Here is a 22,052-nt window from a genome sequence, read left to right on the forward strand (position 1 = left end):
CTCCTTCGAGATAAACAATAGAGTAGAAAAAAAAACTGTTACCAGCCATTTTTCTTCGAAGCGTTTTCTTGTTAGCGTTTTTTTTTTCGGCCCACTTCCGTTGGTGCTATTCACCTTTTATAATGGAGAAACATGAAAAAAAAAGCTGTAAATTTTTCATATAATTTAAATAAAAGATAAAATATAAAGCTGATTTTAGCTAGTTTCACAGATTTGAACATTGTTTTGGTATAGTTTCTCTAATTTATTCCAAGGGTTTTCTTGTTTGATATTAGTATTCACAACTAGCGGCCAAAGATTTTATAAAGAGTATGTGCACCGTAAGACGTAACATAATCAGGGGATTGCGAATGGGAATTTTCAATAAGGAACAAATGCGAACTGGAGTTTCCGGAGATAATGGATAAAATCATAAGAAGAACGATTTAAGAGATGTTCTAATTATCATCCCGATGAATAAGGTGGTATAGTCATACCTGATCAGGTTTAAAGTTTTAAATGGATTGGTTGTTTTTTAGTGGATTTGGTTCCTATAAGGGTTTTTATCCATTATCTGTATTTGGTCATGGAGAAAGAAATGGCATTTTGAGAATTCAACATAATAATGATTGTAACTCAGCTGTAAAAGAAGGGATCATGTTTTTCAAGACCAGAATTGATATTTAAACTCTTACTTATTCCACTTGCAATTATCGTCTGATTTTTTTCAGTACAAAGAATCTTATTTTTACTAACAACGATTAAACTGGAAAATGATGGGAAAAATATGTTTTTTCCTTATTGAATCATTTTCAATGTTATTATTACCAACAGTGTTGCGTTCCTCCGTTTCTAGAGTTGCCCGTGTCACTCCTGTCAGATTTGCTCAAACACAAGCCCTATCTAAGGCATCTATCGTCGATTTACCAAACAGATGGGAAGACTTGCCAGCTACTGAACAACAAGATATTGTCCTAAAGCTAGCTGAACGTCAAAAGCTACCATGGACTGAGTTGACTAATGTTGAAAAGCAAGCTGCTTGGTACATTTCTTACGGTGCTTGGGGTCCAAGAAGACCAGTGCACGGTAAGGGTGATGCTGCTTTCATTGCCAAGGGTGTTGCTGCTGGTTTGATTGCCTCTTTGCTAATCTTCGCTGGTATAAGACAACTATCTGGTGATCCACCAAAGACTATGACCAAGGAATGGCAATTAAAGTCTGATGAATATTTGAAGTCCAAGAATGCTAACCCATGGGGTGGTTACTCTCAAGTTCAATCCAAATAATTGTGATTTCTTCTACAGTATAGAATGCATTTTCTCCCTCTCTTCTATTCAGTTTATTTCTATTCTCTACAAACAACAAGAACAAAAAAAAGACACACAGTCGATACTCACCTTCATGATATAGGAGAAGTTCAAACTCTTTCTATTTCCAACTTTTTGAATGGGTTGCGGGTTTTTTTGCGTTTTGTTGAAATTGCAAAACAAGAGCTTTCTTCGGAAGCCTAAACTTGTCCTTTCGCCGTGATTTTGAGAACCACCACACGTTAGAGAATCGAATTTATTTAATATTATTTTATTAACGAAGAATAACATATCCTTCTATCACCATTAAATTAATTCACAATTAAGAATAAAAATCATACCAAACATTTGAATTTGAACCCTATGAAATAGGACTTCTTAGTATCAACATCAAGTTTTAAAAAAATTGAATCCAAAAATTTACACAAACAATATCCAAAGCCAAAAATTAATGATTTATAAACGGACACTTATTTAAATTTGAGAATCATTTCACGTATTCTCTTTACGTTTCATTTATTTTATCGAAATCAATTAAATACATTATTCTATCATTCTGAATTCGAGAATTCTTTTCTTATCCAGGAAAGATTCATTAACATTCTCACTTCGAACTATCAATCCAACAGAAAACCCTTAGCTATTTAAATTTGACTAGAGAAAGGCTGTTTCAAAGTTATAAGCATTTCAACGCACGGTATGTAACAGGCCGTTTATTCTACTAGCATCTGGCTCAAAGCTTGAGAAGGACGATCGCTGACAGGATCACAAACAGGAAACGAAAAGAAAAAATTGAAAATGAAAAATTCAATACAGAAAGCGCATCTCATCTCAACGCATATATTTGGCCAATAGAGGAAATTACTTACAGAGGAAGACACATGTCCTCATAACCCCGATAATAATGTCCTTTGCATTTGGCTTCTCTAACGAAGATTTCAGTGATGATGAACTAGATATTGCCAATCAAAATACAGATGATAAGCCATCTACTTCTGTCCCTCGAATCAATCCATTGGATTCCGAAGTGTTACTAGGAGAATCAGTGAATCAACCCAAATATATTGATCTGGATGATCTACTACGTTCACTCGCGAATGTCCGTCTATCTTTTGAAGAAGTGCAAACTCCAACAACAAACTCTGTTCTTTACAGACGTGAACTATTTGACGTTAAACATCAATTGATGTCAGAAGTGGATTCAGGCACAAATAATGTTGAATTGGAGATTTTGATGGGTGAAACCAATGAAGATTTGAGGAGAAATGTGTACGAAGGTGGTTTGAAATCATGGGAATGTTCAATAGATCTAGTAGACTCATTTGTTAAAAATCCAGCACAAATTTCCCAGTGTCAAAATATAATAGAGCTAGGATGTGGGACGTCGCTTCCATCGGAATTTCTTTTTATGGAATATCTAAGATCCAACATCAATACCGGGATTAATTTCACATTATGTGACTATAATGAAAGTGTGATTAGATTGGTATCCATTCCAAATTTGATCGTATCCTGGGCGAAAACTGTGATCAGTAATGAACAATGGATAGAGCTACAAGCTTCTGAAGATTCGAACATCCCAATCGCCTCTGATGAATTACTTCTGACAGAAAAATTACTTGAAGCTTTCAAGTCTGATTTAGAATTTAGAAATGTATCGTTTTCGTTCATTTCAGGTTCTTGGGGAAGGAAATTCATGGATGTTTTAATTGAACACAAGGCTACCCCGTTATCAAACACCTTAATATTAACCGCAGAAACTATATATCAGCCTGATACGCTCCCGGTTATATCAGAAACCTTAATTGAGCTAATCGTGGATAACAAAAAGAACTCATACCCGGTGAAATGCCTGCTTGCAGCAAAAGACATATATTTCGGCGTTGGGGGCAGCATAGTGGATTTTGAAAACTATATCGCCAAAAGGATAGCAACCGATAACCTTCCATTATGTTTAAATAAATTTAAGGTAAATGCTGGATTGAAAAGATCAATTGTACTAATAGAGTGAATCGCCACGTATGACTCTTTTTAAGGCTTGATCATCAATCACGTGATCAAAATCACTTTGTCGACATTGTCAGATTCATATAATATCGTGTAATTCAATCTTTAAATATAGCTTGCATTAAGCGAATGAGCATCAGCTGTACTATAAGGAGATAACTACTGTACTTAGAACCCCAGAATGGCTCAGAACGATCCACTTCAAGGCTTTGAGGATTTTCTCGAGGCTGATTTTCAGCCATTGCGCTTTGCAAACGATCTATTAAAAGTTACAAATAATGGCACAGATACGGATGTCTTGGACCTGAAGACGTGTGTGAAGAGATGCTCGTATGATCTCCAAGAATTAGACAGAAGAATTGAAGGTGCTATCAAGACCAACCCAAGCCATGTGCTAGAACAAATTGAGAAGAGAAAGAAGGAAAAAAGCTTTGTAGGAGATACTCTCAAATCAAACACGGAATATTTGTCTATGTCGTACAACAGATTACAACAAGACATCTTAGAGCCATTTGAAAGGGCACTTAAACTGCAGACAGTTTCTAGTAAAATTCATCAAACTACAACATTACTGAGAAGTTCCTTAATATATGTGCACATGATATCTCAGTTGCAAATGATGCCATTAGAGACAGACTCTACTGATGATGAGCAACTAGCATGCGGGTTAAAAATAGCTGCCTTACATTCACAATTGAAGATTAATATTGAACAAAATCCCAACCTGGCAACTTTGCAGCTGATAAAATCATGCGAGAACAATGTGGTTTCTCCAAATCGACAGGAATTATTGCGATATCTTTCCACCAATTTGACAAGGGATTGTCTAAACAATCTCAAGATGGAAAACAACCCTAAGAGAATTGTGACTTTAATCAAAGCATTGTATACTTTATCTCCAGTAGATCTTTTTGATACAATTGACAAAGTACTCAGTTCAAAAATTCAAACGACGGCTCAAGTGCTATCTAAGACCATCACATCCATTAGAAACTTCAACCTGTCATTAGATGATGCCATGGAAAATAGAAACTCGATACTCACTTTACAGAACTTAATGGAAGAATGTGAGATTGAAGGAAATACGAACACTCTTCGCAATTACCTATCTCAAAGGAAATTTTCCTCGTTGATCGATCAATTTTGGTCAAAAGTCACTAATAGTTTCAAAAGAGATTTCGAAATGTCCTACAATCGCGGTGGACCTGTCGGGAAATCTCTGCAAAGCAATTCCAATCTAATATATGAAGCCATTAGTAAATGCTTCGGTGAAAATGACCCTAGTAATGAACTACAAGGCGAACTGCAGTATATCTTGAAAGCCGTTAGTATATTAGATACAAACAGGAAATAAAAATCAGGCTTATATTTGTATATATAGAGTAACAAGACTGGTCCTTTATGGTTTAGCCTTCGCCTTACTTATAGCACCTGCATCTGCAAGGGGGTTCGTAGCCTTCTTTTTGTTTTTCTTTCCCCCACGCTTATGGAACTTCTTCTTTAGTAGCTTCTTTATCTCTGAATCTCTTTGCTTCCTCAGATCTTCTCTCTCTTTACCGTGTAATCTTGCCATTCTCTGCCTTTTACCTGGCCTTTTTCTCCGTAAATGCCTGATACGAACCTGCTCTGTGTGGACTTTACGATTATGCTCATCTACATCTATTACTTTTCCTCTGAACTGAAGCCATCCGGGATACGGTCCCAGCTCAGCATATTTTAATATTACATCTGCAGACACTGCGGCTGCAGAAAAGTTATGTCTGTCCTGCTCTGAATATTCTGCACAGTAATACGTTCTTGCTCTACCTATTGGAGCTGAGTCTGGACTCGGTTCACGAAGGCTGACCTTTATTAGGGCCGTTGCCTTTCTACCTCTGTTTTCATCTGTCTGTACACTTTCGCCAACATCATTCGCGGGGGTTGTTGAATCGGTAATGGTTCCAAAAGAGAATAGTGGGAATTCAAACTCTTCTGCGGAATTGTTAACATCCGATTCATCATTTCTGTCCGACTTTATATTGTCTTCTTGTTGAGTTTGAACGTCGACGAATTCTAGATCAAGCTTCGGCAGCACTACACGATCATCAGTCGCTGTAACGTTAGTCGTGGTATCAAAGAGCTCATTTCTCGAAACAACTCTCAAACCAGACATGATTGATTTGTTGAGCTTTGCAAGGTGTTCCTGAGATGATGATGAAAAGATACGCAGATTACATCTCATCTCCTCGTATCGTCATATTTTGACTAACTTTTTGATCTTATATATACATGTATATTTTTTTTAGCATATTGGCAATAGGTGTAAGATGACAGACAGTCGAAAGTAGCCACAGATAGTTTGTAATGACAAACATGTATTCTTATGTTATACATATCACTTGTGTAAGGTTGTGTGCAAAGTAAGATTTTGCTATTTCATGGTTTCAATATCTACATAAAAAATGGTATGTACGCAACTTGGAAGCACCTTTTAAACTTACTTCGAGATTCTTGTCTTCATGTTTTGTAAGAATTCTCTGTAGTTCCAGCTGTTTTGGACCTTATCTTCGACCAACTGAGATGCAGTCCATAATCTTAGAGAAGCAACTTCCCTGGCAGAAGGATGGTTCATTGGTTCACTTGGTGAGGCGCCTCTGACAATGTGCAAGGTTTTGTAGAAGATAACATCATCGTGTTCTCTTATCTTTGTAATAACATTCCTCACTCTTAGGTTGAACTCAGTAGCGTCTAATAGAGGTAGTTCATTTTTACCAATTGGAATTTCCATAATGTCCGGGGTTCCAAACACGTCTGTAACAAGCTCTGGGACAGCATCACCGCCAATCCATAAGAACATGTCCAATCCTGTGTCGATTAAATACAGACCGTATCTTTCCAATAAAGACGAGGTGGAGTTAATTGGTTGCGGTAGTACAATTTCACCAGTTTCTTCATCGGGAAGACCAGCTTCGTCAGGCATGTCATGTAAGGAGTATACTGTTGGATAAATGTTTTGAATCAAATATGGCAATGGTAACGTTTCAAGATTATTTAATGCTTGAGCTCTGTGATCAGCCGGAACAATACCAGAACGGAAAGCCATATGTTTAGTTAGAGAATGCATCAATAGAGGCCACATTCTTAGGTTACTACAGAGCATTAATGGAGCTCCGCCACCTGTGTTTGAAGTCAAAACTTCTTTCTTGTATGTAGCCAAAACCTCTTGGACAGATTTGTTGAAAAATTCTCTAGTGTCTTCAAAGCCAGAAGAAGGAGCTCTTTCCACAGCCTTTTGAGCGAAGTATGCTGTGATGGCCAACTGATCTGCAGAAGCATAGACTTCAGTTAGCTTATCAGTAGTTGGAATACCAATAGTTATGACTCTAATTCTTCTTTGGGCAGCATTGGATGTCAATAATAAAGCAATTTGAATGTACACAAAGTCCTTTGTTAATTGTTCATCGATACCAATTTCAAAAACGTATGATTGGTCCCTTGGAACCGTAGCCAAAGCGCACAAGTCTGAAGATCTATTGAAGAAATGACCGTAAAATCCGGTCATTTTCAAGCCTGACGAACCACGAGCTCTCATAACAGCTTCCAAAGATAGATCCATGGATACGTGTTTTGAAAATTCTTTTGAGAACTTTGTAACATCGATCAAGTTTAAGGCACTGAAACCAGGGTAGAAATGGGTTTGGCCACCAGTGAAACGGCCTAGGTTAGAGATAGATGCGATATCGACATAATCGTCGGAAGCCATAAACATATCCACCGTAACTTGATATTTGTTACATTCGATAGGGAAAGATTTGTAGAATGCGTCACCAGTGTTCAATAAAGTGGAAGCTTCCTTGGAAGTATTTGCAACAGCCTTTTCATTTCTCTTATGTAATGTACCTTCACCGACGTTGGCCAAAGTGGCACCAACAACAATAATCTTACCACCCTGAGCTCTGATCAAGTTCAAAGCAGACTTTAGAGCAGAGGCCAAGGCAAATCTTGGTTGAATATTTTGTTGGAAAATTTCTGGTAAGCTAGTCAATAATTTTTCAATGTTGCTTCTAGCCTCAATTAGTGGAACCAATAGGCCAGTGGGAGAAGGTAAGAATGGTTCATCCAAGTCAGCGACGTCGTACATCTTAATGTTGTCACCTTCTTCGTCCAAAGGAATACGGAAGTAATGTAGAGATTGATCAACACAAATAATAGAGATTCTTGTTCTCTCATCATGGTTTGGAATGGTATCCAAGCTTTCCAAGAGAGTTCTTGCAGCAGTAGCCAACAAGCCATTCTTGATTGATGCCTGAGAAACGTCCAAAATGAAAGCGTAAGTGGATGGTGGTGGTGGTCTGACAGCGTATTCTTTAGGAGCAACGAAATCCACAACAGAATGGTTGAATTCGGGTCTCTCGTAACGGTTACCATTCATATCAATTGCTTGAGGGAAGTTGTTCGCCAAGTTACAGAAGTTACATCTCCAACGTAAACCATTCTCGATTACTTGTACGAAGGGGTTCAAGTAGGCACGACAACGTCTACAACGAACCACAACACCGTCTTCGCTAGTTGGCACTGGACATTCAGAGTCGGTTAACTTAGTGTATGGTCTGATAACCATAGCTAATGGTAGTTTCGATTTTTTCAGTAAAGAATTGTTTTTTGGAACGGCGTTCAAAGTGCACCTTAAATGGTCAGAACAATTGTTAACTGTATCGTTAGGAACAATCATCTTCTCTGGAGGGAGCATCAACGGTGGTGGAGGCAAAGACAAGTCAGTGATTGGAGGAGGCAATTCTTGGAACAAATCAACTGGGTACAATTGATTCATTGGTTTACCCACAGCCATTCCTACTCCTGGTTGTTGATATTGTGGTTGCTGCTGCTGTTGTCCGTACGTTTGCCCATACGGCTGTTGCATTGGCTGCTGATACTGCTGCTGAACACCGGATATGTTATCGGCGCCGTAGCCACTGTTCATTGGCTGGCCATATTGAGGAGCCCCACCGTATGGTGGTTGTTGCACCGGGGTTCCAGCTTGCTGGAATGCAGTAGGATCAACCACAGGAACGTTGTGTAATTGCATATTACCAATGCCGTTACTTGCTTGGTCGATCTGTTGATGCAAATGTTGTTGAGCAGGAGTCAGAAATTGCGGCTGTCCAGCACCTACAGTTTGCGGAGGAACACCTCCACCAACAATTGGCTGTGCAATCCCTTCTGCAATTTGGTACTGAGCCTGAGGATAAACACGCTTCTTATGGTGTGACATGGTTCAGTATAATTTGATCTCCTGTATCACTCGATTGTCTGTAACTCTTTCTCTTTTATCTGCAAAAAATACAATGCAAAGAGCCTTCTCCTTTATAAACTTCTGATAAGTCGCCTAGATCCTGACACAGTTATTGACTCTACCAAGTTGAAGATCCAAAAGAGTAGATGCCTCAATCGATGGCAATTGAATATCAAATGTGTGTATTGTTTTTATAATTTTCGGCCCGTTTTGTTATTGTCGAAGAATCGAAATTTGGGTTTTTGGATTTTTGAAATTTTTTTTTTATTTGGTTTCCTTTCAAGATAACTGCTAAATAAACTGACGCGGTTTGAGAGGCTTTTTCCAGCGTATGTATATGGTTGCTGCTTTATTAGCCAATTGCTCAGTCGATGTTAGCTACATATATTGTATTTCTTTGATCATTGACATATGTGTATTGTATGCTGCAGTTCGTATTTGTATATTGACAGCTGTCAGATTTTAATAATAATATTCGGGTAACATCATAGTTCGTGTTCTCTCAGAATCACATAGTTAAGTAATTAATGTCGACGTGGTCATTGTAGAAGATAAAACTTTCGGGCAGATTGTGGGTCACTGATACTCCCTCCAGACACTGTACGGGCTTTAACGAACCTACCTGTGGTTATGCAGTGCTTTATTTGTTGATGGATATTTAGAGATATAAACCTTGCTATATCACGTGATATGAAAGTTCGAGGTCTGCTTATTTTATTTACAATGTGCGTAGATTTTGGATCAGATCTTTAAACAAGATGTCTCGAAGGTAAAACGATTTTAAATACGAGCAATCCATCCATTGTTCCTAGTATTCGATATCATAAGGTTCTACACTGGTAATTCAGCTAATACCTGTGACTGACACTCAAATCTGCTTCTTTTTCCCACTGGTACACCATAGAATACCCTTAATTAAATCAAGTGATGTCCCAAATCCAATTTTACAACATCAAGAACGGAGAAGAGGTTCATACACCCGCACTTATTGTCCACGGAAATATAAATACAAATGCCAATTCTGTCCAAGTGCATCATTCGCAGCTCCCTCCCTTAACGTTTCCCGTTAACAACCACGGATTCAAGTGCATTATTTCTTTGACTCCTGGTGAAAACTTACTATGGTTCACTGGAAATGACAATTCTACGGCGCAATTAACTATTCAATACGTACCATTGTTACAGAACCCGCCAATTCATCTATGTCTACTACTCGCTAAAGATTCTCCTCTGAAATATGATGCACCAGCTGTACAGATTCGTAAGGAGGGTGGTAACGGTCTCGATTTGGCCATAAAGAAATTGAGAACTGGTGCACGGATCATGCAAGCTTTCACTAATGAACAAATGGTTCGTAACGGCGTCGGTCAAAGAACTTTCCGATTCGTGGAAGAATTCACGAAGGATACCCTCCTAAAGGATGACGAGTTAAGAAACACCGTTAAGATTCATATTCTAAAAAGTGAGAAGACTACCGTGGAGCTAAGAGATATTAATATCGCACAACAGAATCCTAATGCAAAAGATGCAGGTGGCTTATTTGGTATAGCTATGAAGGAATTAGAAAGATATGGTGCACCATTTAATGACAACTATAACACTTCTCAAGCTGCTGTCATGTTCATGGATAGTCATTGGGACAAAAAACTGAAATTGATTACTGCGCATGCCGCTCTCGGTGGTGGTACAAATAAGATCAAACTTGCAATTTTCGGTTCCCATGGTCTGTATTCTTGGCCTACTTGCTTTCAAGACATTGTTCCTTACTTTTTAGATGATACCAGAGCAAGCACCTCTGAAGTAGCCAATGATTGTAACCAGTGCGGTACCCACTGGGAATGTCTCGCAATTACACTAGGTGCATTCATGCATGAAATAGGACACTTGCTAGGCTGTCCACATCAAGAAAATGGGGTAATGTTAAGAGATTACATGACTTTGAACAGATCGTTCCTTACCAAAGAAGCTTACAGTTTAAGAACTAATTCATATGGTGCCCAATCTCCAATATATCCTAAACTCGAATGTACATGGCACAGATTGGATATTCTTCGATTCTTATACCATCCCAGCTTTGCACTACCTCAAGACTTTTATGATCCGCAATTATTAAGACCAGGTCAGCTAGATCATTGGAAATATCAGAAGGCCACCTTGTTCCCGATGGGAAATCAAACTGCAAGTATTAAATCGGAATCAGGTATCTACTGTATTGAAATAATATGTGGTGAGTTCGGGAAAGCCCACTTGGAATATCTACCAAAACAACATGGTGGTGTAGGACCCCAAAAGGAAATCTTAGTTACTCTGGATCAGCTGCGTTCCATGATTCCTCCTGCTCAAGTTCCTGAGTTCGGTAACAAGTTCAATATAAAAGTTCACTCCATTAACGCTGCTACCGCTGAATTTACCAACTTTCCGGAGATAATCAATGTTAAGCCAATTTCCATGAAAGAATATGGTTTCGGAAATAACGTTCTAGGTGTTAAATCTACACTATTAGGTAACGCCAACCGTGGTAGTCCAACTGGTTTAGTTCCAATTAAAGTTGAGCAATGCTACATCGTGCGCGTTTATCATGGCGCAGCTTTAGATGGTATCAGATTTTATGCTAAGGACACATCAGAAGCTCCTCAGATTCCTCCACGCACTTACGCCGGAAAGGTGTCTAGCATATTTAAAGGTGCAAAAGATGTTATGACAAGTGGTCCATCAGTATTATTTGGGAAGGAGACTGCTAATTATAGTGATCTAAGACTGGAATCCAACGAATATATAACAGGATTCAACGTTAGAGCAGGTGCTTGGATAGACGCGATCCAGGTAATTACAAGCAAAGGTAGATTATCTGAAATGTTCGGATCAAAATCTGGAGGTTCATTGGGAACACTAACCCCGCCTCCGAATAAGAAAGTCTTGGCAATATACGGAAATGTCAGCAGTTGGGTTGACGCAGTAGGAATAGTTTTCGAGGCTTGATGGTCAAATACGATAAATCATTAAATTACAACTAAGGTTGACGTTGTAGTCTGTAAATACTTGATGCAGAAGATATTTAAAGGAGTGTTAAACTATTAATAAGATCTCAACTTGTATGAGGGGACATTGTTTCACTCTGACTTCTAGAAAGAGGGGGAGCCTGAGGTGTAGTGTCACTCTTTGATTTTTCATTAGTAGCCAATTTTGATAGCTTTTCATTTAACTTATCTAATTCAATCGAGTTAGCTAGTTCCCTAGGAGAAACACTTCTTTTCAAAATTCCAACATGGTCTGAGCTATGGTTACGAGACATTGTCCTGGCCAATAAGCTGGGATTTGTCCGATATGGTGGAAGTTGTCTAGCTGGGTGAACAGATCTAGAGGCACCTGACATATTTGTGGAGGAAGAGTACGGTAGATTATGTGGCAACCGATTCGAAGACTGTCCTCCACTGCTGGTTGTTGTGAAGCTACTGCTATGGCTAACACTCCTGGACTTTCCGCTGGTGGCAGAGGATGGAGCAGTAGGTATGATTGAGTATCTTCTTTCTTGATGGACTAAACCGACCTCTTTAACCTTAGTTGTATTCAAGTCAGTATGTGGTACCTTAGAAAATGTGTCTGTTTCTTCGTTATATTCATATAGATACCAGCTTACACCATATGGTTTGGGCTCCAAACAGTACACGGAATGTAGGGGGACATCCAAATTTGTAATAACGTCCTTACTCAAGTTCAAAAAATAACCAAGTAAAACTCTTGCTACCACTCGATGCGTGACGATTAGAAGATTATCCGTAATTCTTTCTATTTCTGTAATCACAGGGCGTAACCTGTTAATAACATCCATATAAGATTCACCTCCAATGCCAGGATATCTATACCTTAACTTGTCTAGAAGCCTTTCTTCATATTCTTCAGGAGAGCGTAGCAATATTTCTTCGTATGTAAGCCCATCAAAATCACCTGCACTTAACTCATCTAACATTTTCATTTGTTTAATGTCAAAATGCCTGTCATTAAAAGTGCATGCGGTAGCCATAGCTCTTTTTTTCATTGATGTCCATACAAAAAATTCTGTCGGCGTAAACTCATGTTTGGTATCTTGAGTGCAAACTTTCAAGTGTTCTTTCATTTGATTCTCATTGAAAAGCTTTCTTTGTTCCTCCATAAACCTGGCTAAAGCTCTTGCATATTTCAAACCACGTTTAGTTAGTTGAGAATCACCACCGATTTTACCAGAGACGTTAAATTCACTTTCACCACTCCTTGTAATCCAGATTTGTCTCTCAGCAAGATTGAAGTTTAATAGATAGTATACTGTTTGTGAAGCCAAGAATCCCTGTATATCATAGGAAACAATTTTTTTACCAATGTCGATCATCTTGATGTATGGAACATTTTCATCGTCTTCGATGGTCTCATACTTTTTCATATAATTAGACAATCTTCCCTTGAAATCTGATAAAGATGACTCAGGATCTTTCCCCTTATAATCTGGTCCCAGTAGTTTCATTCTTATATTCTTTTCGACGGTCTCTTTATCCGAACAAATACTTTCTAGGAACAAAACTTTGATGAATTTATTTCTTTCATGAATCTTTTTAAGAATCATCCTACGCCTTTCTTTAGTGGAATTAGTTGCATCAAAGATTCCAACTGAGCCTGGGCCATTCAATAAATATTCTAAAAGTTGGTCCAAAGTGTCAAGAGCCCATTTATTCCTTAACATCTTGGAATGCTCGTCGTCCGGATCAAAAAAATTTGAATCCTGTTCCTTCATGTTATGTTCTTTTGCAAATTGCCTTCTAGTATTACCCACATTGAACACTTTACAATAATACATGGAATAGTTCAAGTACCTGGATAATTTATTTGTAATGAACGATTTTCCTGTCGCAGGCAACCCGACCATTATGATGATCAACTTGGACCCCGGATCCTTTTGAGATATAATACCATCGGGAGAAGTCTTAGATTTTGTCAACCCCGGCACATCGATAGTGGTGGGCCTCCTTTTCGGTACCATATGAGACGGTGGGTGATTTTCAAGCATCGACTGGTCCTGCCAATCTTCTGCGCCGCTTTGGAACCCATTCTCGGAAGAAAGTTGTTCTTCAGTGACCGGTCCCAACACAGGAGACCCAGTTGGTGAAGTGCTCCTTGAACTTTGAGGAGACGTCTCAGCAGAAGTCTCTACTGAACTACTGGGAGACTGGAACCTAGAAACAACGGGCGTATCACTTAAAGGCCGCTTTTGAAACTGAGGTAAATTATCAACCTCGTAGATTCCATCCTCATTCTCATCCATTTTCAATTGTGTCGCTTGATCATGTCTCTTATCTTCGATGGACTGTGTAGGTTCCAACTCGGAATCTGAACTAGAAACCAAAACATGTTCAGAGAACGAAACTCTTCTAAACATATACGAATTGGTAAATCTGATGACAGGATCCCCTAACAAAATCTCTAGTTCTCAGAGCGAAAAATATAAACGCTAGAAAATTGAGAAAAATTAACGGAGAATAACGTTAAACCTGAACGTTGAATTCAGTTTACTTTGCCACTGAGCTGTAGTACTTTAAATGCTAAAAGCTTGATCCTGCCCTTGTTTAGGGTTCCATGTTTCTGTTACATCATTCCTCATGTGATGTTAGAATAAATCATTTCAAATTCTAATTTCAACCTATATATAATTTTAAGGGAAGAAAATCAAAAAAAAAAAAAAAATGCTATAGTTAGGAATGAGCATATGCTAGCTTCCTTGGGTCAAATGGATTTTTGGGCCTCGAAAAACGAGAGGAAAAAGTAGACTTGCTGACATAAGGGACAAACTAAAAGAGGACAGACACCAAAAGGGAAGAGAGACAAAAAAAATAAAGAAATCACGTGATATATATTTCTCTCACTCCTCCCATTCTCTCCCATACTGTCTCGCTCATCTTACTTTACCTATTTCATGGAAAACGTAAACAAAATCAGAATTCGTTTTTGATATTTAGCATTACGACAATGATAAAGCGGGAGCTTTAGTGTTGAGATCAATTGAAGGCATAGCTATTGGCACAGCAGGTCCTTTGAAGAGAGTTTTATTAGGTAAAGTTTTGATTTACAAATCTAGAAACTGTTTTAGCAGGATATCCCAGTTGTTCATCAGAGTTTACGGTGGCAGTGTGTTCAAAATATTACTCAAAAAATGTCATTTCTACAGAACTTGTATGTTGTAAGATTGTTATTTGTGTCCTCTTTACAAAGTAAGTGAGAGCGGCCTTGATAGTTTTCAATTATTTTACTAACGTTGAGGTTTCTGCGATTTTTACTCGCTTGGGAACTTTCCATATGTTTTCAGTCATTTGAGTCCAGGTCAGACGATAAAATCAACTCGAGGATTCAAATGGAATACAGCCAAAAATACGAATAAAGATGGGAATGGCAATGGTAATACAAATGGTAACGGATTCCAAAATGTAAACCTTACAAACGACTTGAGTTTGCCTCAATTTAACGATAACATGCCACAACAGCTTTCAACTCCTCAGAAACAGGCAACTACTGCACATCTTTTCCAATCTGGACTGGATCATGGTGCTGGCCCTGTTACAGATTTCAATTACACACCGTCGCATCAAAGACCTTACATACAGTCAACTTCGGGCACCGTGGTGTCATCCCATCAGGACTTAAGACAGATCGTGGAGACCACTTTGGGGTCCAAAGGTGTTTTAAACCAGGCTGTTAAATTACCTAAGGGCGAAAATATCGACGAATGGATTGCTGTACACTGTGTCGATTTCTACAACCAAATCAATATGTTATATGGGTCCATCACGGAATTTTGTTCCCCACAAACATGTCCAAGAATGATAGCCACTAACGAATACGAATACCTATGGAACGTCCATCCTGGGAAACCTCCTATATCGTTACCGGCACCTAAATACGTCGATTATCTTATCAGATGGTGTCAACAGCAGTTTGATGATGAATCATATTTCCCAAGCAAACCAGGTGCCCCATTCCCAAAAGATTTCAAAGACTCTATCGCAAGACCTATCTTGAAAAGGCTATTTAGAGTTTACGCCCATATCTACTGTCATCATTTCAACGAAATTTTAGAACTCAATCTACAAACAGTTCTCAATACAAGTTTCAGACATGTCTGTCTGTTCTCAGAAGAATTCCACATCTTAAAGACTAACGACTATGGGCCTTTGCTTGAACTTGTAATTGAATTTAAAGATAGGTGAGAACGAATTCCCATTTAAACCGTTCAAAATCAAATGAAAATAGCACTTGAAATGATGGTTCATCAAATCCACATTCGTAGGTAACATATACATATTTTGTATAAGCATCACCCGCCTTCCTTTTTATAGTCTCTCTTATTTTAAGATCTGTCGTGTCTATGCGGATAACTCCGGTTCAGTTTCAACGATAAGGAAACTCAGATTGTGAACAATCTTATTTTACACATAAAAGATGAGGTACAATATATGAAAATCTTGCCTTAATGTCCTGATATAAATATATTAGCGAACGTTAGTTACGAGTTAAACAAGTCAGCCGCGTGTCCTGGGCTACTTTTCAATTGATATACAAACAATGAAGCTGGCTGATTTTGTCACGTACGTGTTCGGCAGCTTACTCGCAGGATTGGTTACATTGAAAGTATTGTCATCCTTCATACCAAGTTTGCTAGTAACTCTACCAGCGAAAGTAAGGTTACGTGTTAATAACTCACTTCTAAAATGCTCAAACAATTTGAACAGGATTCCTGTGCTGGATTTTGGTTGGAAGAACTCCTCTGTTAGAAGAGCCTTTATTTTAGCTTCTGAAAGGCCATCGGATTATACAAACAAAATATATGGCGATAGGGTTCATATAGCATACAATGATAGAATAAAGAGAGAGTCATTCGTTAATAAGTTGGGTTTTGATTCAAAGCGTAAACTCTTAGGGTTTTTCCATCCTTACTGTAACGCTGGTGGTGGTGGAGAGAAAGTCTTGTGGAAAGCCGTTGAGACATCGCTAAATCAGGATAAAAACAATATATGCGTTATCTATACCGGAGACACAGATGTTAATGGATCAGATATATTGAACAGTGTGCGGAGAAGGTTTGAATACGATCTAGATTCGGACAGAATAGTATTCATTTTCCTACAGAAGAGAAGACTGGTAGAATCAAAAAGTTGGCCGAAATTTACGCTATTAGGCCAAGCTTATGGTTCCATCATTTTGTCCATTGAAGCGCTTACTACACTTGCTCCAGATTATTGGATAGATACAATGGGATATCCTTTTGCTTATCCCTTTGTATCTTTGTTTGCTAGGATTCCAATTGTAACGTATACCCATTATCCTGTCATCTCAACAGATATGCTACAAAAGCTAAAAACTATGCCAGGATTTCACACAAACTTTAAACTGATCGGTAAATATGTCTACTGGAAAATATTCATGCTCGCATACAAATTTTCAGGCTTATTTGTTGAAATTGCATCGACTAATTCAACTTGGACTTATAATCATATTAAATCCATCTGGTCCTCAACAAAAAATATTCACATTATTTATCCACCATGTTCCACAGAATCATTGATAGAAGGCTGTGACAAATCAGATCCAGTTAAAAGACTAAATCAAGCGGTTGTTATTGCGCAGTTTAGACCAGAAAAAAGACACGAATTGATATTATCTTCCTTCTCTTCTTTCATCGATGCTACGACTAAGAAAGATTTGATTCCTAAAATAATATTTATAGGATCAACAAGAAACGTAGAGGATAGGGAATATGTTGAAACGCTGAAGAAGTATGCCTTTGAGGCACTTAAAATTCCAACCCATTTAGTGGATTTCAAAACTGATTGTAAATATGATGATATGAAGAGTATATTATATTCTTCATGGTTTGGTATAAACGCAATGTGGAATGAGCATTTTGGTATAGCTGTCGTGGAATATATGGCAAGTGGTTTGATCCCATTATGTCATGCTTCTGCTGGACCTCTTTATGATATTGTAGTGCCATGGGATTCAAAGAAGAATGAACAAAGTACTGACAAAGCTAATGAAACCGGCTTTTTCTTCATCGATGAAACTGATCCGGATTTTCTAGCCAAAGATTCTTCAAAGTATAGTTCTTTACGCACGTTATTTGCTCAGGTATCGAAATTGAATACTGTACAAAGAATTGATATCTCAAATAGAGCCAAGATGTGCTCTTTATCAAAATTTTCTGATTCAGAGTTTGAACGTTCATGGAACGAGGTGTTGGAGGAACTCAATTTGACTCATAATAGAATGTTCAGTTGAATTTGAATTATATAAATTGTTACATTACTTAGACAATGAAGTAAAGCTATAGATGTTTCGATATCAGTTCGTATATGCACTTGCTTTGAAAACATGACATCATACTTGTTACAATTTTGTTTCGGAAGTATTAGCAGAGAGAGGTGACATGGTGCCATTTTGGCGAGATTACTACACGTTATTCTTGGCAGAATTTTCTAATGAATATTGGCCTGATTTACGAGGATTTTTAGGGGTTAAAAACTGCGATGCTTTGTTCATTGGCTCGATATTAGAGTTGTTCAAAGTGGTGTTACCTGTAGTTTCAGAAAAAGCGTGTATCTCGTTTTCTGTCCTTGGGGTTGCCAGAATCGAGTCATTGTTGTCAACACTAGCTCTGGCTGCTTGGTTGCCTTGTGGTGTAGAGTGTGTCAATACCGATTTATTATGTGAGCCATCCAAGTTCAATTTTTCTGTGACAAATCTAGCTTTTTCCACAGGATTGGAGGTAGAAGTTAGCTGTTTAATATTGTTGAACCAGTCCATCATAGATTCGTAAGAATCTGTTCTGAAAACCCAATTATGACCTCTGTGGATAATCCCGTTTTGTTTTGTATGCAATATAAACTTAAAGTCTGAAGATCCTTTCTTGGAATGTTCTGCAACAGTACAGTCATTCAAAGACAACGATATTACGGGAATCAAGTCTTTCTTCCTATCACCGGATTTAAACTCATGCAAGAAACTTGGAGTTAAGACATAGAACCCACGAGAATATGATTTCAAGAATTTGGATCTTCTTTCGAGAATTCCAGATTTAATCTCGTACGTGAATGGATCATTTTGGTTCTTGTAAACAATGTCTTTGACACGTCTCATTGGTAAGTTAGGATCGATGAAATTTGGGTCCTTAGCGACAAAGTTTTCCCATTCAAAGACAGGATCTTTATTGAAAAAACCAGTGTCCAATTTGGAAATCAAAACGTCAAACACTATCTGAGCTTCTTGGCCTAAAACTTTAGCGTAACTGGTCAAAGCGTTTTGAATTTCCATCATAACAACTTTTTCCAACTCCCTACCAGAAGTTTGTAAATTATTAAAAGCTTCATGCAAGAAATTCTCTTCGGTCAACTGTTTCTTGATTTGTTTTTCCAAAAGGATCTTCGCTAGGAAAGGATCCTGTTTCACAGATCCGTATTTAGAATTTTCCAACGATTCCTGGAAAGCTTTTAAACGAATTTTGGTTTCCTGAAGTTCCTTGTTACATGAATTTTTGAAATCTGACTCTAAAGATTGAATTTCTTTAATTTTCACCAATAGATCACGTCTCATATCCTCTAATCTGGGGATCACATCTTGACTCAATTCCTTGGAGGCCTTTGATGCTGCATGGACCATTTGCGTATGGTACTGATTAAATAAGGTGGGTAGATCCTGAATAGATCCGTGCCCTAGAGGCAAAAAGAATTTTTGAATGTTCTTGTCCTCTGGAGTGGTAGGTTGATGTTGGCTATCAATGGTGAAAAATGGGAAGTTAATTGCATGCTGCAATCTCAAATGTTGTCTTACAACTTCATCTTGGATGGAAACCGTTTCTTGTAGATATACAAGAAGTGATCTGATAATACCTCTCCATGCTGCAAATCTCTGAGAGAGAACTTCTGTAGGGTTCGCATTAGTAGGCATCAATACCACCAAAGGAGATCTGGGATCCTGACCGTTGGACCTATGTCTTTGCAATGAAGCCCTGTTTCTGCTAACATGCGTATGCGAGCTAGTCAACGAATTCGTCTGCTGCTGTCTCTTGGAAGAATTCATTTGAGGGAAAGAAATTCCTTCTTCAAGACCAGTTGCATTTGCATTCCCTTGAACGCCAACAACATCCGCTGACATGGATCCTCGCGGTTGGTTCACATCGATAGATATGTTATCGGTCGGATAAGGAATTGTCTGGCCAGCAACCGAAACTCTGTTGTTAGCGCTAGTTCCATTCAATCCGCTTTGCTGGAAATTCTTGTAATCAGCAGAAGTCAAACTTCTAGATGGTTGCTGTTGCAGCTGCTGCAATTGCTGCAAACTGTGTTGGTTTTGCGAAAGCATATCGGCTATACTGCTAGTCATAGTGTTTTGTTTGGACATCTTATCACTCGAAAGCACAAATCAGAAGTAAACTATAATGATGATGATTATGATGATAAAGTCTGCGATAGCCCGGCTTTTCTCTTTTTTTTGTAGCTAAAGGGCTCCTCCTTCTTTATTCCTTAATAACTACTCAAACCGTAATTATCTCCAAAGTACCGAAAATACCTCGCCAGGAGAAAACGCTTTCTTTAACGTTCTATCGTATCAGTTTCTTAACAAAGGGAAAATGGAAGCACAAATCCCTAGTATTGTACTGAACTTGAGGTCCTTGCAAAATTTCTTAAATAATTCTTCCCAGTTTCAATTTTAATTGCAATTTCAAATTTTTGTTATTTTTAAAGCTGGGCTCCCAAAACTTCCTCTAAATATTACTGTACTTGGTGATTACTACAGCATTTTCTTATGATTTTTTTTTTTTCCATTTTTTGCATTCGATGCTTCTGTGAGATAAAGAAAGGTTCAATACATATGGATGGGGTTGGAGAAAGGATGCTGTGGATCCTGGTGGTGTAAAGCTTGCAGATAAGGGGTGTGAAAAGCTAGGACGAAGACGTCAATGGCACTGTCCAGGATAGATCTGTGGGAAGAATGATATTTAGTAGTATATATTACCATGTATTGACGTTTGGCCCTGTACAGAGTGATGAGGATATTCTGCTTCAACTGAATCTCCTTGTATCCATAGGCATTTTTTTTGTTACGTGTGGCATACGTCGAAATCAACTGGCCGAAATGGACGGTATAGTAGAAGTCCTATTCGGCTAAACCGTCTCTTCAACTGGATACCTGTGTTCTGCTCTTTGTCATGTTTTCAGCCACCTCTTTGAAGTGTTGTGTGTAACACCTGTGTGCATACTGTATTTGTTGCTACTGGGGTTCCTGCAAGATCTCTGAGCGATTTCTCCGATCACACAGTTACCTCTTCCGATTAATGACACGTGACACCGAAATATCGTTTTCCCTTTCTCAGATTTTGTTTACGTTTCGTTCAATATGACTATTGAAATCTCGAATTGAGTAAAGTAATGAATCAAGTGATTGACATATCAGCGGATCAGCAGGCAAGGGACTGATATCCAAAGTCTTTACTGTACCCCCGGCGAATCATTTAAATTCAAGAGCAGAACGTTACTGTTCCAACATTATTCAAGAAAAATAGCTCTGGAAAGCTACTGTGGGAGTATCTCTCAATGCAGTATTTCACCAAAGATGCGTCCATGGTGTATACGTATGATGGGATACAAAAGACGAACGCGGGCAATATTAAGCTGCGACGTTTGAAAACATCATCGATATCTAGATTGTTTTCAAGGAGCAAAACTGCACGTCTGCGTAACAGAGGCACAAGGAACAAACAAGCAAAATTTGTAGGGTCTGATTTGAATAAATTAGAGAGGTTCATATATTCAGAGAGATTCATGCCATGTGTCATATTCGTTATCTGTATAGTGACGCTACTGCATCTGATACTTGCCCGGCTGATTAATATGTTTCAGGAAATGGTCAAATATTATTTCTACGCGAACCTTTTCGGAATGGGCTGGGATTGGTACTCGAAATGGAACTGGATAGTTTTACATATACTTGAGAAGTTCGTATAGCTTCATATAATAGATCGCATTAATCGATGTTCTCTCAGTAGTTACAGTGTCTCATGTTAAGCACCATGAATCATACTGTAGTATCATATTTAATAAAAGGCATTATAGTGCGAAAATGCTTACAAATGAACGTCATTGTTTCCATCCTAAAGCCGCTTAATACAGCTTAATGAAAGAACATACAACTGACACAGACTCGTGGTGACAATTTTCCTCACTTTGATCTGAGAACATTTCATGTTTATATTTATTCCATCTTATTTGTCCCATGCGGTTACTCTATGTGTCAAAAACACTTATTACCCGGTACACAATATGAATTGACAAAGGGTACATGAAAAAATGTGTCAATCTGAGCTTTTGCTTCTTGAAATATGAACGAATGTTAAAAAATCTCCGGTATTGCACAATACATACTATCTTCTCATTCATCTTGGCGTTCTTTCTTATATTGTACTTCCATTTTGAGTT

The 22,052-nt window shown here is 38.2% G+C and overlaps 11 protein-coding genes across 11 annotated transcripts; 7 read left to right on the forward strand and 4 right to left on the reverse strand.

Annotated features, from left to right (window-relative positions):
* Window positions 1-308: 308 nt before the first annotated feature.
* On the forward strand, window positions 309-1,265 carry KLLA0_F03641g (cytochrome c oxidase subunit IV family protein; the record flags this gene model as incomplete). The annotated part of the gene is made up of 2 exons (XM_455245.1): window position 309; window positions 814-1,265. Coding segments are annotated over 2 exons (453 nt in total).
* Window positions 1,266-2,190: 925 nt separating this feature from the next.
* On the forward strand, window positions 2,191-3,297 carry HPM1 (protein-histidine N-methyltransferase; the record flags this gene model as incomplete). The annotated part of the gene is made up of 1 exon (XM_455246.1): window positions 2,191-3,297. One exon carries the CDS (start codon window positions 2,191-2,193, stop codon window positions 3,295-3,297), a length of 1,107 nt encoding a protein of 368 aa, XP_455246.1.
* Window positions 3,298-3,474: 177 nt separating this feature from the next.
* Window positions 3,475-4,647, forward strand: COG5 (Golgi transport complex subunit COG5; the record flags this gene model as incomplete). The annotated part of the gene is made up of 1 exon (XM_455247.1): window positions 3,475-4,647. One exon carries the CDS (start codon window positions 3,475-3,477, stop codon window positions 4,645-4,647), a length of 1,173 nt encoding a protein of 390 aa, XP_455247.1.
* Window positions 4,648-4,692: 45 nt separating this feature from the next.
* KLLA0_F03707g (uncharacterized protein) lies at window positions 4,693-5,514 on the reverse strand (the record flags this gene model as incomplete). Its single annotated transcript, XM_455248.1, has 1 exon — window positions 4,693-5,514. The coding sequence occupies one exon, from the start codon at window positions 5,512-5,514 to the stop codon at window positions 4,693-4,695; it is 822 nt and encodes a 273-aa protein (XP_455248.1).
* Window positions 5,515-5,769: 255 nt separating this feature from the next.
* On the reverse strand, window positions 5,770-8,544 carry KLLA0_F03729g (uncharacterized protein; the record flags this gene model as incomplete). Its single annotated transcript, XM_455249.1, has 1 exon — window positions 5,770-8,544. The coding sequence occupies one exon, from the start codon at window positions 8,542-8,544 to the stop codon at window positions 5,770-5,772; it is 2,775 nt and encodes a 924-aa protein (XP_455249.1).
* Window positions 8,545-9,492: 948 nt separating this feature from the next.
* On the forward strand, window positions 9,493-11,544 carry KLLA0_F03751g (putative metalloendopeptidase; the record flags this gene model as incomplete). Its single annotated transcript, XM_455250.1, has 1 exon — window positions 9,493-11,544. One exon carries the CDS (start codon window positions 9,493-9,495, stop codon window positions 11,542-11,544), a length of 2,052 nt encoding a protein of 683 aa, XP_455250.1.
* A 106-nt stretch (window positions 11,545-11,650) lies between these two features.
* PFK26 (6-phosphofructo-2-kinase) lies at window positions 11,651-13,969 on the reverse strand (the record flags this gene model as incomplete). The annotated part of the gene is made up of 1 exon (XM_455251.1): window positions 11,651-13,969. One exon carries the CDS (start codon window positions 13,967-13,969, stop codon window positions 11,651-11,653), a length of 2,319 nt encoding a protein of 772 aa, XP_455251.1.
* A 771-nt stretch (window positions 13,970-14,740) lies between these two features.
* Window positions 14,741-15,791, forward strand: MOB1 (Mob1p; the record flags this gene model as incomplete). Its single annotated transcript, XM_455252.1, has 2 exons — window positions 14,741-14,760; window positions 14,894-15,791. The coding sequence occupies 2 exons, from the start codon at window positions 14,741-14,743 to the stop codon at window positions 15,789-15,791; spliced, it is 918 nt and encodes a 305-aa protein (XP_455252.1).
* A 355-nt stretch (window positions 15,792-16,146) lies between these two features.
* Window positions 16,147-17,859, forward strand: ALG11 (alpha-1,2-mannosyltransferase ALG11; the record flags this gene model as incomplete). Its single annotated transcript, XM_455253.1, has 1 exon — window positions 16,147-17,859. One exon carries the CDS (start codon window positions 16,147-16,149, stop codon window positions 17,857-17,859), a length of 1,713 nt encoding a protein of 570 aa, XP_455253.1.
* A 171-nt stretch (window positions 17,860-18,030) lies between these two features.
* On the reverse strand, window positions 18,031-19,977 carry KLLA0_F03839g (SLM1 family PH domain-containing protein; the record flags this gene model as incomplete). Its single annotated transcript, XM_455254.1, has 1 exon — window positions 18,031-19,977. One exon carries the CDS (start codon window positions 19,975-19,977, stop codon window positions 18,031-18,033), a length of 1,947 nt encoding a protein of 648 aa, XP_455254.1.
* A 1,193-nt stretch (window positions 19,978-21,170) lies between these two features.
* On the forward strand, window positions 21,171-21,581 carry KLLA0_F03861g (uncharacterized protein; the record flags this gene model as incomplete). The annotated part of the gene is made up of 1 exon (XM_455255.1): window positions 21,171-21,581. One exon carries the CDS (start codon window positions 21,171-21,173, stop codon window positions 21,579-21,581), a length of 411 nt encoding a protein of 136 aa, XP_455255.1.
* Window positions 21,582-22,052: the final 471 nt, after the last annotated feature.

The sequence above is a fragment of the Kluyveromyces lactis genome, assembly GCF_000002515.2.
Source record: "Kluyveromyces lactis strain NRRL Y-1140 chromosome F complete sequence".
Classification (NCBI taxonomy): domain Eukaryota; kingdom Fungi; phylum Ascomycota; class Saccharomycetes; order Saccharomycetales; family Saccharomycetaceae; genus Kluyveromyces; species Kluyveromyces lactis.